The sequence below is a fragment of the Anabrus simplex genome, chromosome 7, assembly GCF_040414725.1.
Source record: "Anabrus simplex isolate iqAnaSimp1 chromosome 7, ASM4041472v1, whole genome shotgun sequence".
NCBI lineage: Eukaryota > Metazoa > Arthropoda > Insecta > Orthoptera > Tettigoniidae > Anabrus > Anabrus simplex.
Genome location: NC_090271.1, coordinates 141,432,657 through 141,447,304, shown reverse-complemented (window position 1 = coordinate 141,447,304; position 14,648 = coordinate 141,432,657). Strand labels below are relative to the sequence as shown.

The 14,648-nt window shown below is 41.6% G+C and overlaps 1 protein-coding gene across 1 annotated transcript in view; it reads right to left on the bottom strand.

Moving 5' to 3' along the window:
• Nucleotides 1–14,648, bottom strand: part of LOC136876978 (homeobox protein OTX2-like) — a 257,983-nt gene that overhangs the window by 62,576 nt on the left and 180,759 nt on the right. The window contains exon 4 of the mRNA XM_067150752.2: nt 14,264–14,415. Coding sequence (XP_067006853.2) covers nt 14,264–14,415 — 152 coding nt within the window. The remainder of the gene's footprint in view (nt 1–14,263; nt 14,416–14,648) is intronic.

Sequence of the window (14,648 nt, the reverse complement as noted above, 5' to 3'; positions counted from 1 at the left end):
CGACTAGTGCATCTGAGTGTTACGAAAGGTGTTGCTCATAGGGTCAGTCGTGCTGCAATAGCACTTTCTGACCCAGTGAGGAAAGCAATGGCAAACTACCTCACTCCTCGCCTTGCCTAGTACGCTTCGTTTTGGTGCTGCCATTGGTTTTTGCGGTTTCCTTATAACCGCAAAATCTTTGGTGGTACTATTTGAGGATCCAACCAGCCTCTGGGCTGATGACCTAACAGACATGGCCATTCCGGACCTCCATCCTGGAGCTGGATGATGCACTAGCCAGGGTAGTTGGAGAGGTGCGGTGAAACACTGGTTCTTTTACGATTGAAGTAGGCTGAATACTTTCAAGTTTCACTGATTTAAAATGTGTTTAAGTGGAAGAGAGGGTCGGGCGCCCTAACTTTGCCACTTGAAAGAAGCCAAATAAAATAAATTTAATGATGATAATATTGATGATAATAATGATATGAATACGTACATACCTCCTCAATATAGGTTGTTATACTTTTCAAAATGCCTTTGCTGGTGAGACCTAGTATTTCCGGTGCACTTTGTCTTCTGGTATGGGCTAGATAAAATCTGTAACTTTCATTGACCTGTCTCAGTCTCATCCTTGACCTAAACGATGTAAAATAACTAAGGTATGAAAGATGCTAGTAATGCCATTCCTTCTGCAGCCAGTCCCTGTTATAAATGGTGTGACAATGTCATTCATGAGGTCGGCTGGTGCGAGCATTTCAGTGAACGTGGGAGACTGAAATACAATTGCAACTTCTTGCTCAGTGAGGAAAACGACGGGAACTATCGCACTCGTCATTTCTCTAGAATGGCTCTTCAGTGACGCATAGGCTATCTATGACAGCTGATGGTGGAGCTGTTGAGGATCAAATCAGCCTCCGGGCTGACTACCCAACATACATACATACATACATACATACTGTGACCGTGAGGCCACAACTGAATAGACAGGTGTTGGTATGGCTTGTGTTCGCTTGTCGGCGAGATGGGGTGTGCGCGACCTTGGGCGAGGACGAGAACGAGTTTTTTTACGTGAAGAGGGCGACCGCCCGGCTAACAAAAATAAAAATAAAAAAATGAAGGTTGGCGAGAGAAAGAGAGATACCAGCGCGTGTCACCTGTAATTGCGAGGAACGATATGAATGAAATATTTATAATATCTTTGGTGGCTTGACATGCATATTTACGGAAGGCTCAAGGATTAAATTAAAATAAACTGGATAAAAAATAGCACATTTAGAGGATATAAATTAAAAACTGAAATTTTGAAATAATTTACACGACCTTGTGGCTAAAATGGTAATGAAGTTGTAGATTCGTACAGTAGAAGAATTTAGTATCTAAATTGACTTTACTTCCGTGCATGTGCACCAGACACGATATTTAAGTCATGTGATACAAGTACTCACTCTCACACTCACTGACGTGTTCCTGGACTATCATCTGCAGTCGCTCAGCGTGGAACGTCGTGAATACTCTCGTCAAGAATAGTGGCTTCACTCCTGTGCTCTACACTTCCGATAATTGTATACAATTTAGAACAGTGCTGTGATCAGACGTCGAATGTGCAGATATTAATCCCTTACGTACGTGTCATTTCCAAAATACAGTTACGTGTGTGTTTGGAGTTTATTCTAAAGCACTTTGTGTAAGTTTCAGCTTTCTCACGAGTGGACGCGGAAGACGTGGACGTGATCATTTCCAGAAGAGGACGGAACTTCGCATTATGGATTACCAGTGCTTCACCATGAAGTTCTAAACTATCGACCACCGTCGGCAGCGTCGGGATGCAGATTCTTTCATCCTAGCATGGCTGATTGAGAACCCAGACTTCCAGACGTGAAGATTTCTCCTTAAGTCGATTACGTCTCATTTATATCTGTTCTATGTAGTTTTGTTCTATTCTTTCTTTCTTCTTAGCAAGCTATTTTGACACATTTTATGGTTGTATATTTGCTCGAATATGTCGTAAAAACTGACACATGCGATTGCTTGATGACCATGTGGCCATGAATTTGACAGTGAGGGTTCTGATAGAGTTATCCATGTGTTATCGACACCATCTTTGCTTATTGAGTGAATTTCGTCACGAATATGAATTAATTTATGTCCGATGGATTTAATGGTAGGATATTTCGTCCATATTTTCAATATTTTTCTTGTAATGGAACTTCTACTTGTACCTCGTGTTTGAGATAACGTGTCATCGGGATATTGAGTCTGAATTCTATATACGAATTTAATGTGAATATGTGCATTGGGGGCATGTGATAATTAGTTAGAGTAATTAATCATCGAGACACATTTAAGTGGATATTAGGTATTTGTAGGACGATGGTAGGTCCTGATATTTCATGGCTACACATATTTGAGATTAGGATGCGACAAATTAGAGTCGTCATGGTAGTACACTGTACGTGTGGAGTATATGGAATAATTGTGCATGATATGAATCTTCGTGAAACTGAGCTTTTCACATGTTAATGGATTATTCGCGATGAATGCAGTGTAGTCTAATATTAGTGTCTTCAGATGAAGAAAATGAAAGTCCATGTTAATCGATGTACTTTTTAATTCGTGGGAATATCCCAACTTTTCTCAAGTAATTCAATAATTTCAAGTTGAAGGTACAGGTGAACGTTCGAGAGGGCCTTAGGTCTGAAGAACAGGTCCTCGACGAAATATCTAAATAATATTTGATTCGTGACTATGCAAGCTCATTCGTTGGTGCAATTTTTCGCTCTCATGAGGTAACTCAATCGTGATGTAACTCAATAAATCTGTTAACAGGAGAGTAATACGATTGATCGACACTCGTCGACATGTACATAGTGTAGATATTTTCTTCTTGGTAATCACAGTCTTCTTGACAATTTCCGTAGTTAGCTGTAGAAGTAGTAATTTGTTAGTAGTTAGAAAATTATTTTCTATGTGTTCTGTTCTGAAAATATGTGACACTTTGACATTATCGATTGATAGTGGACGGGATTTCCACATGGATGATATTCTCCCCATTTACTTACGTTTGCAAGCCCAGAAGGCGTTTTATTTTGTTTAATTATTGATTAGATGCTTAAAGTTCAGTATTAATTCTCACGAAACGAGATGTGAGATGACGTGAACAGGTATATCCGACGTCTCGGATTAACTTAGAGAAAACCAAGGCAAATTCAACTTTTCATTTTATAATTACAAAATTGTTAAGATAACGACTGTAAATTTTATTTTTGCTATAATTGTTAACTTTTTGAATCTTGGATATTTCTTTATTATACTCGTTCTTACCATTACTGCATTTTTTCCAGATTGTCGATGAAGGCTTGGCCCAGACCTCATTTTTCCGAATGAAAATTTTTGATTCAACTTTAAATAAATGATTTAATAACTTTAAAGACGATAAAAAAAATTTCACCATGTAAAAATACTCTGTTAGAATGTTAGGGAAAACAACTGCCGTGTACCATCCCATTTGTTTGCACCTAGGTTTGTTACATCAAGAGCCATATTAAATTCCATAACGTAGCGATCATAGTCATAATCACAGATTTCAGGATGGCCAATATTTCATTTCATTAAATAAAAGTGTCATATTTGTTCTATACCTGGAACGTGCTTATTCGATGAACCCTATGTCAATCCTGCCACATTCACTTATTTTATAAGCCTACAGCCACCGAACTGAGCACCCCTGGGGTGTCTCGTGTTCGTAGACTGACTATGTCGGGCACAATACATACATACATACATACATACATACATACATACATACATACATACATACATACATACATACATACATACATACATACATACATACATACATACATACATACATACATACATACATACATACATACATACATACTGTGACCGTTCATCACGAGCGGTTGCTCCGCGAGGTAACGCTCGACTACACGCAAGCGCTTGATACATACATGCAGTGCATATACAGGGAGTCTCCAAAAACACCGACAAGGCTTAGTATGTTTTGCGGAATTACGGACTGATCGGTTTTCAAGAAGGAGCCCCTGTTCGGAAATGCACGGTTTGGACGCTGGAGAGCGTCGAAGTCTGAGAACGGTTGTGAAAATCTGCTCCGATTTGGTGTCTTCATACGGAAGGTATGCAACCCTTTAGACTGCGGATGGACGATTTCAGCCTAATAGCACCCTGTGCATGCGCTACATTCCTCCATACAGTCCTTGGTGCGCATCCTACTGCGTTAATTGTGTACTGTAGTCTGCCACTGCAGTAATGTTGTTAACAAAAGTGCGACATGTACCAGTATACAGCTGCGGAAATGAGCGACATGCTGCTTGCATAAAGCAAAGCGAATTGCAATGGTAGAGCTGCTGCAAGATTGTATGCAGAACGTTTTCCAAACAGTCGTACCCCACATCATTCCGCGTTGGCGGCCATCGAGAGACGACTAAGAGAAGCCGGACAGTTCCGCGTAGGTAGTATGAAGAGTATGGCGTATGGCACTCCTGTAACGTCAGCGGAGGACCTTATTGCTCGAGTCCACGGAGCGATTAACACGGAGCGATTAACACTTTTAAAAGATAATCGCACGCATTGGGCCATGTGGGTAAGGCTCAGCACCGTCGATGTAGGCTCTGTAACGACGTAGGAGGTGTACAGTTCAAACCCCGTTTGTAATAAGTCCTATATGCTACTCATGTTGGGTTTATTGACGATATGCGGAACGCACACGCATCACACTTCGGTGCGCTTCAGCGACCAAGCCGTGCGTTTCTGGATATGGGTTCCTTCTTGAAAATGGATCAATTTGCCTTCCCGCACAATATACTAAGCTTTGTCGGTGTTTTTGGGACGTTTTGTATATTACACACACACATACATACATGCCTTTCAGCGTTCAGTCTGAATATCTGTGAATTAACTAAGCGCAACCACAATCTTTCATTCGCAACTAGCTCTATGCCTCGTTTAGTACCACAGCTCTTATTAGAAAAACATAAATAAAAGAAACTGAGTCTAACTGTCGTAGCCTTGGTCTCCTTTCTGCTTTTCTTACCTTTCTATTGCCGGGTCTATTATTCTCCTGGGTAATCCGTCCTCCTCCATTCGCCTCACGTGACCCACCACTGAAGCGCATTTATCAGCACACCTTCATCCATCGAGTTCATTTTTAGCCTTTAACACCTCATTCCCATTAATCTCCTACTGTTATTCCCACCTGTTTGCACTAGAATTCATTCGCACGTCTTTTATGTTTGTTACTACCAACTTACCCAGCTTTCAGTTCCAATTTAAAGAGTTTCGTCCTACAGCTGATATATTTCTAAAAGAATACCGTGTCCGGCCCCGCGGTGTAGGGGGCAACACGTCCGCCTGTTACCTATAGGCCCCGGGTTCGATTCCCGGCCGGGTCAGGGGTTTTTAATTGTAAATGATTAATATCCATGGCCTGGCGACTGGGTGTTTGTGTCATCCGTAATGTCCCTTTCATCACATTCAACACTCTACACTTCCGCCATTCCAATTACACGCAGGTTCATATCATATGGTGCAAGTAGGGGTAAAAGATCTCTATAGGTCGACGCACTTTAGCATTTTAAAATTTTGAAAAAAATCACAGAATGCCGTTGGCTGCAACTGTTAAATCATTGGATTAGCTTTGAAGCACTTTGATTCAATTTCACTAAGTATACCACCATATTGGAAGAATAAATATTCTCAGTACTTGAAATGATCCACCAGTTCCAGTTATGTATTTTCTGCCCAACGACCTTATCTAACCCTTGTAACTACTTTGAACGAAATAATAATAATAATAATAATAATAATAATAATAATAATAATAATAATAATAATAATAATAATAATACCGAGCTGGGATGCGCGATTTGGGTATGTAGCTGTCAGCTTGCATTCGGAAGATAATGGGTTCGAGCCCGATTCTCGACAGCCTTGAAGCTAATTTTCCGTGCCTTTCCATTTTCACAGCAGGCAAATGCTGGGACTGTACTTTAATCAAGGCCACGCGGTCGCTTCCTTTTAACTCCAAGCTCTTTCCTGTTCCATCATCACCATCGTCGGTGCGACGTAAAAAGAAAAAAACAAAACAACAACGACAACTTGCAATGTCCTTTCTAGCAACCGACAATCTTAATAGATACCAGACCGGGCGAGTTGGCCGTGCGCGTAGAGGCGCGCGGCTGTGAGCTTGCATCCGGGAGATAGTAGGTTCGAATCCCACTATCGGCAGCCCTGAAGATGGTTTTCCGTGGTTTCCCATTTTCACACCAGGCAAATGCTGGGGCTGTACCTTAATTAAGGCCACGGCTGCTTCCTTCCAAATCCTAGGCCTTTCCTATCCCATCGTCGCCATAAGACCTGTCTGTGTCGGTGCGACGTAAAGCCCCTAGCAAAAATAAAAAATAGATACCAGAGTGTCAGATCTTGTCTCCCAGGTGTTCTTCAAAGTGCCGGAAGGTGAGGGAGCGTAGTTGAAGCACAGTATATAAAACACCCTCAAATGCCAACGGCCTGAGCGAGGGTTGACGTCTCTATCTGGTGATGAAGGTGCTTTAGATGTTCGTATATGACTCACGCAGACTGAAAAGGTAGTTATAACGAGCATATTGACAACATTCACTGTTTATTTTTATTTGTGATGAATGCGATGGCTAATTGACTATCGAACGATAGCTGAAAACGGAACGTTTTAGAGTAAATGATGCAGGAGTATTGATTATTAATGTAGGCGTGACAAAGTAATTACCGTTACATGTCCATTATTTGTTGCTAGCATTAATTAGTTATTTCTGAAAATCTCTTTCAGTATATTAATTTTAAAAGAGAATGTGCAATAATGCCGAGGAGAAATTCCACCATCATAGACATAACGATATTTTAACAACGGGTTCTCCGTTTGGGTGGGGGCGTAAAATGCAAAAAGAAAAAGCTCCCAGCAGCTTTCAAATTGGGAGTATGAGTTCGTTATCACAGGGGGAATAGTTGAGCCAACCTCCTCGCCTTCATACGTTTGACTTCTCTTGGATAACCATTGTTCTCTTGTCTTAAATTTTACAACAACCACAACAATAATAATAATAATAATAATAATAATAATAATAATAATAATAATAATAATAATAATGTAAACTCGTGTCCTCATCCCGAGGGGTTGCAGCTCTTTTCAGGCACACCCCCATTGGACGTGTGCTGCATGTACCATTTCAACCACATACCAGCCCTCCTGCCATTCTTAAATTTCTGGCAGTACCGGGAATCGAACCCGGGCCCCCAAGGGCGGCAGCTAATAACACTAACCGTTACGCTATGGAGGCGGACATAATAATAATAATAATAATAATAATAATAATAATAATAATAATAATAATAATAATAATAATAATAATAATAATAATAATAATAATAATAATAATAATGTCCCGGGCATGACATTAAACTGCGTCCACAAACCGAGTGACCACCGGTATAAGTGGTCCTCCACTACCAAGTGCCAACGGCCTCTTCGGAGAGCGGATGAGCGGGTAGAGGTTCAGGGCACTCTCTTGCCCTTGGGGTGGGAAACTGCCCCTAAAGGCGGAAGAGCCACTAGATGGCCAACGGCATAGGATAATAATAAATCTAGTAGCGTCTGTTCACCTATTTGGTGCAGCAACTGGTCAGCGTCTGTACTCCGAGTTGGAGCGGCTGCCTCAGAAAACCTTCAGGAACTCACCCACCTGATTGTACTCCGATCTCTCGGGATCAACCCAATCGCTTGAGAACAAGCACACCATGATTCGTGCAAGTAAGAACAACATTACTCCAGGTGGTAACCAATCCACCCGCCAACTGAAAACGAAGGCGGCAACCGGCCACTCGGATTCTGGAGGAGCCGGGCTGACACGAAAGAGAGAGTCGGAGCTCTCTGGCAAACTTCCCACTAAAACGCCCTTCTACATCGGCACGCTAAACGTAAACACACTCCTACAAGTAGGCAAACTTCTCAGATTAACATCAGAATTAGATCAGCAAAAAATCCAGCTACTCGCCGTACAAGAGACCAGACTCACTGAGTCGGAGACGTCAGAATATGGTAACTACCGCATTTTCAAGAGCAAAACTACACGAACAGTAGGAAAAGCCACACCAATGTTAGGCATGGCCTTTTTCGTACACAAAAAGATCGTGAACTCCGTAGAAGAGATCATACCCATAAACAACAGACTAATTACCTTACGACTTCGCTGTGCAAATCGCCACTACACCTTTGTAAATGCCCACGCACCCACCAACGACTGCAAAGATCAGAAACAAACAGAAAACTTCTGGAACAAACTTGAAACCACACTCATCAAAATACCTGAAAAAGACACCATCATTCTCCTCGGCGATTTCAACGGTAAAATTGGTAAAGAAAAGTGCTACAGAAAAACCGCAGGAAGATTCTCAGCACACGAAAAGACCAACAAAAATGGCAAATGCCTCATCGAGCTCTGTCAACAACACGACCTGAAAATCATGTCAACATCCCTACGGAAAAACCCCAATAAGCTCTTCACATGGGAATCACCCAACACCTGCTGCGGCAAACACCAGATCGATCATGTCGCCATCTCCTTCCCAGCACAAAAAGAAGTACACAACGTTCAAGTCCGCAGAGGAGCCAACACTGACTCGGACCATCATCTAACAAGAATCAAATTTAAATTTACCCCAAAACGCTTCTACCAGAAATCCAAGGCAAACAAAAAATTGGACACAGCACAAATAAAAACATCAAATCTCCGGGAAACATGGGAAAAAATCCCAGCCAAAACTTGGAACGAATTCCACGACAAAATCATGAAGAGTGCATCAGAGCATTCCACTACAGAAAAAGAGCAGACACCCGTTTTGGAACACCGAATGTGACCAAGCCATATTGAATAGAAAAAACGCATACCAGAAGTTCATCAGCAACCATACACCTGAAAACGAAGAAAAATTCCGCGAAGTCCGCAGACAGACCTCTAAACTCATCAGACAAACCAAGAGGAAATACCTGGAGGACCAACTGAAGTCGGCCGAACAGGACTTCCGCAACTACAACACCAGAGATTTTTACAGCGTCTTCCGCAACAGATTAAATGGGCACACGCCCAAGAACCTCTGCTTCAGAAAACAAAACGGAAAATTGGCATTCACAGATGACGAAAACACCAAGGAACTTGCGAGATACTTCGAGTCACTACTCAACTGCCCAGAACCAACGGAGAGGTTTCCACTTAAACCCCACCCGAACCCAAACCCAGACTCATCCCCACCTACACAAGAGGAAATACACCGACACATACAACGACTGAAAAACAACAAGGCATCCGGAGACGACGGCATCATAGCAGAGCTTCTTAAACATCTAGGAAAGAATTCTCTCCAAGAACTCATACAAATCATACAAGAAATTTGGACAACGGAAAAAATACCAGAAAATTGGACAAACGCCCTCCTCGTTCCACTTCACAAAAAAAGGTGATCGAACAGATGTGAACAATTACAGGGGAATTTCCCTGGTGCAAGTCACATACAAAATCCTCTCTGCAGTCCTCCTCCAAAGAACACAGGAACAACTAGAACCACTCATAGGCGAATACCAAGCGGGCTTCAGGCCCCACAGATCCTGTGCAGAACAGATACTCAACCTGAAAACCATCTTGAAACTACGACACACAAGAAAACAACCCACAATCTGCACCTTCGTGGACTTCCAGAAAGCATACGACTCCATTGACCGGCAATCTCTCTTCCAAACACTGAGTGAGTACGGACTGGACAACAAGACTCAAAAAATCATCAGACTAACTCTCACCAACACAACCTCCCAAGTAAAATTCATGGGAAATATATCTGAAAAATTTCAGATAAAAACCGGTGTCCGATAAGGAGATGGACTCTCCCCACTACTCTTTAACATAGCCCTGGACAAAATCATGAGAGAATGGGAACAAGCTCTAAAAGCTGAAGGAAATTGGCAACCATTAAGTATGACAAGAAGACATGTAAAAATCTCCTGTCTCGCTTTCGCAGATGATCTCGCGATCCTTGCAACAAACGAACAACAGGCAATCAGCTAAATCGAAACCCTCAAGAAATGCTCAGAAAAATTCGGCCTACAAATCTCCTTCTCAAAAACAAAGGTCATGTGCAACCACTGCAGCCTCCAAAATTTGAACACGAAATTTGGCACAATCGAAAAAGTAACTGAGTTCCGATATCTCGGAGAAATTATAGTACCAACAGGAAAAGAACAGAAGGCCCTCGAGGTCCGCATCCAGAAAATGAAGAGAGCCCTCGGCCGAACGCAAAACATTTACAACAAAAAATGCCTTTCAATCTTCACCAAAATTCGACATTACAACACTGTGATCAAACCTGAAATACTATACGCGAGTGAAACACTGGATCTCCACAGGAAAACAGTACTCGAAGACATCCTGAAAGAGGAACGTAAAATCATCAGAAAAATTCTCGGCCCAAAACTGACTGACGAAGGATATAGACTGCAATCTCGTACAAAAACCGAGGAGCTCTCAAACCTTGCGGCTGACATCAGAAAAAAGACGCCTGAAATTTTATGGACACATCAAACGCCTTCCAGAAAACAGACTGACAAGAATCTTACTTGAGGCAACAGAAAACATCAAAACAAATAGGTGGACAACGGAAATCCGCCAAGACCTGGAAAAATCAGGAATCAAAGTGGCCGACATCGCTAACCGAACCTGCTACAGAACGAAAATCAACAAGTGGGAAGTAGAGTCAGAGAGAAACCACAAGAAGAAGACAGGAGCTAAGTGGGCAGAAGAACGAAGAACCACGATGAGAGAAAAATTGAAGGCTGCCTGGCAAAGAAGGAAATGCACAACTTATAAGTGATCTTTGCGTGATCAGTTTTCTGGTCTTTTTCGCATCTAATAATAATAATAATAATAATAATAATAATAATAATAATAATGGTTTTACGTGCCACTTACAACCTTTACGGTTTTCAGAGCCGCCGAGGTGCTGTGATTGTTTCCGGCTGCAGTGATTTGTGAGGGCATTTCTCTGTATAAGTTGCCATCCTTCGCGATCATTTGCCAAATGGATTGCTTGTGGGAGGGATGCCATTTCAGGCAGTCCGCCCAACGTGTCCACATCCCCTCTTCTCAGGAACATTTCCTATGATTATGCATTTTTCGAGACTACCTTCTCTACGTCGCATGAAGTGAACAAAGAAATGGAAAATTCAGCTCAGCTTGAGGCTCGACTCATTGGTATCAAATGATGTTCAAGGGATGCGAAGCCCTCTTCTCCAGCACCACATCTCAAGTAAGTTATCTTTCTCATATCTACAGCTCTTAACGTCAACGTTTCAGCACCGTAAAATAAGACAGTTTAAACAAAATTGTTTGTTTTACGTCGCAAAGACACAGATAGGTCTTATGGCGACGATGGGATAGGAAAGGGGTGGGAGTGGGATGGAACCGACCGTGACAATGATTAAGGTAGCCTATAGCCCCAGCATTTGAGTGGTATGAAAATGGGAAACCACGGAAAACGATATTCAGGGCCGTTTACAGTGGGGATCGAACCCAGTATCTCCCGAATGCAAGGTGACAGCTACGCCACCCAAACCGTGCAGCTACTCACTTGGTGAGAAGACAGAAATTACTAGAGTTTGGACTAACCTCGTCTTCGGCTTCATCTTCTATAAGACCACTGTCTTTCTGATAGCCGGCTGGAATTCTGGAATAGCTTCTTCACTAGATCTTAAGCTCTAAGATACCAAGAAAATGATCGTCTCAAAAGGTGAAGGGATTAACTTCCAGACAGCCCAGGTATGGAAGTTAAGATAGAGTTAACTGCTGGAGGAAATCTCCCTTACGCCATCTGGAGTATCACCTGAGCGACAGCCCTAAATGCAGATCAGTGGTGATTGATTGATTGATTGATTGATTGATTGATTGATTGATTGATTGATTGATTGATTGATTGATTGATTGATTGATTGATTGATTGATTGATTGATTGACTTAGAACCGGCGTTTCGAGGTGCAAGACGAACCTTCAGAAGTGGGTACTTCTTCCGGCAAGAAGCGCTACTGAGTATGAATGTGGAGACATGCAAGAACAAGCATATCTTCTGGTTTCCAGGAGATTCAGAAATTATGCAGAAATCAGGATATCTCAGAAGCAAATGAAAAAGTTGTTTCAGTTGCTGAATTTTGGAAATATTGAATTTTGACCTTTACATGGAAATTAAATATTCAGCGTTACTGAAATAGAACAATCCTTTCAAATATGAAATACAGTAGTTGAATATTTTCCGTGTCAGTAAATCTGCTGACACGAGGCTGGAGTATTTGCGCAATTTCCAACACCACCAGACGGAGCCGAGATCAAACCCGCCAACGTGGGCTTACAGCAATGTCAAAATTTTCATGGTACACCCCTTTATTTTATAGATACCTTCATTCTCCGAAGGGTCTGATCACTAACTCTTCCTCACATGATTACTTTAAAGAGGTTCAGATGTAAAATATCTCGTCCTTTCCCTTTAAACAATAGGCTACTCTCCACCATTACTACTAAGTATTTACTATGCTATTTTATTTTTGTAATGAAAATGAAAAACCACGTCCTGTTTCGAGTCATTCGACCGAGTCAAGAATGGAATGAATGAAGCCTCTATCTAGCGGCGAGGATAAGAATTGTGCCGGCTGCCGAGGCCTGTCGCACTCCTCTGGGGCAATGATTAATGAATGACAGGTTGGAATGGAGTATGACAGGGAAAACCGGAGTACCCGGAGAAAAACCTGCCCCGCCTCCGCTTTGTCCAGCACAAATCTCACATGGAGTGACGGGGATTTGAACCACGGAACCCAGCGGCGAGAGGCCGGCGTGCTGCCGCTTGAGCCACGGAAGCTCTATTTTTGTAATATTATACCAAATTTACTCTTAATAATGCTCCATATTTGACGAATTTGAACTTGTTTAATTTCTACACTTTTTGATCATAAAAACCCCATGGCGCTACAGCCCTTGAAGGGCCTTGGCCTACCAAGCGACAGTTGCTCAGCCCGAAGGCCTACAGATTACTAGGTGTCGTGTGGTCAGCACGACGAATCCTCTCGGCCGTTATTCTTGGCTTTCTAGACCGGTTTTGATCATAAAACCATGAGAAATGTCAATGTTAATGAGTTTGGGGCATTATATATGCCATTCATTAACTAGTTGATATTTTCAGTGCTTTCTTCTCCTTGGCACTTAATATTTAAAAAATAGATATTTCAGCTTCAGATACCAAAGATTATTTACGTGGGATGTTTATAGACTAGCATATTGAGGATATAAAAAAAATCTAGGAATGAATCCTGCAATATCCGACTTTAACTTTTAAACAAGTTCTCAAGGAGTTTTGTTTTAAAATGTAATTTTAAAATTTCATATGAAACGTGTGTAATCTATAAATGTCTACTGTATGATACTATTAATTAATATTTAATGGGGTGACCCTACTGAATTTTCTGTCGTTAATTTTAGCATGCGTTATACCAAACCTGGCGAGACAGTTAATATTTTGTAAATGGAGAAAAATAAAAATTGATTTGCATTGAGCAATTGGCTTTCGAATTATGACTTTTTCAAAAAAGTTCTCTTATTAAAAGTAGTATTTTCTAATGATCCAGGTGCACACTTTTTGGTTTACCTATTTGCTATTTGCTTTACGTCGCACCGACACAGATATATCTTATGGCGACGATGGGACAGGAAAGGGCTAGGACTGGGAAGGAAGCGGCCCTGGCCTTAATTAAGGTAGAGAGAGTATTTGCCTGGTGTGAAAATGGGAAACCACGGAAAACCATCTTCAGGGCTGCCGACAGTGGAGTTCGAACCTACTATCTCCCGAATACTGGATACTGCCCGCACTTAAGCGACTGCAGTTATCGAGCTCGGTGGTTTTCCCATTTGAACGTGGTTTATAAGCTTACGGAGGTCAAAGGAATAATTCGTAATATTTTGTTTTTTATTAGAAGCGTATATTTTAACAACATTTTTGTTAATATGTGGCATACAGTAGCATTTTAAAATAGTTGGTTTTTCGATGCGTTGACTCAAAACATTTCTGAGAGTTTTCAACCATTTTACAACGGAATACTAAAGATTATGAACAATATTTGGGTGCACGTTTGAGCAAAGTTTGAAGCTAATCTGCTTAAAACTGGTTTGTCTATAGTACACTACTCACCTGAACTCTGGACTCTGGGAGGTTGATCTTCAGCGCCACCTCCTCCCGCATGAAGATGTCCGGGTACCGCGTCTTGGCGAACAGCGCCTCCAGTACGTCCAACTGCGCACGCGTGAACGTCGTTCGTTCTCGACGTTGTTTGCGGGGGTTGGCTGGCAACACGTAGAGAACACATTCTGGTGAATTAAGTATAAAATGACTTACTTTAGACACTGTCTTTTCTATTCAAAATGTGTGTCCCTTCTAATCAAGGCGATCAACTTTAAATATGAAAGAAACACGGACAGGAAAGCTAGAAATGAGGGATTCATTTAGCTGTAAAATACTAGTCAAATTACTGCAAATTAATTAGAATAAGTACTTGTAATCCTTTCTCGTTCTTGTT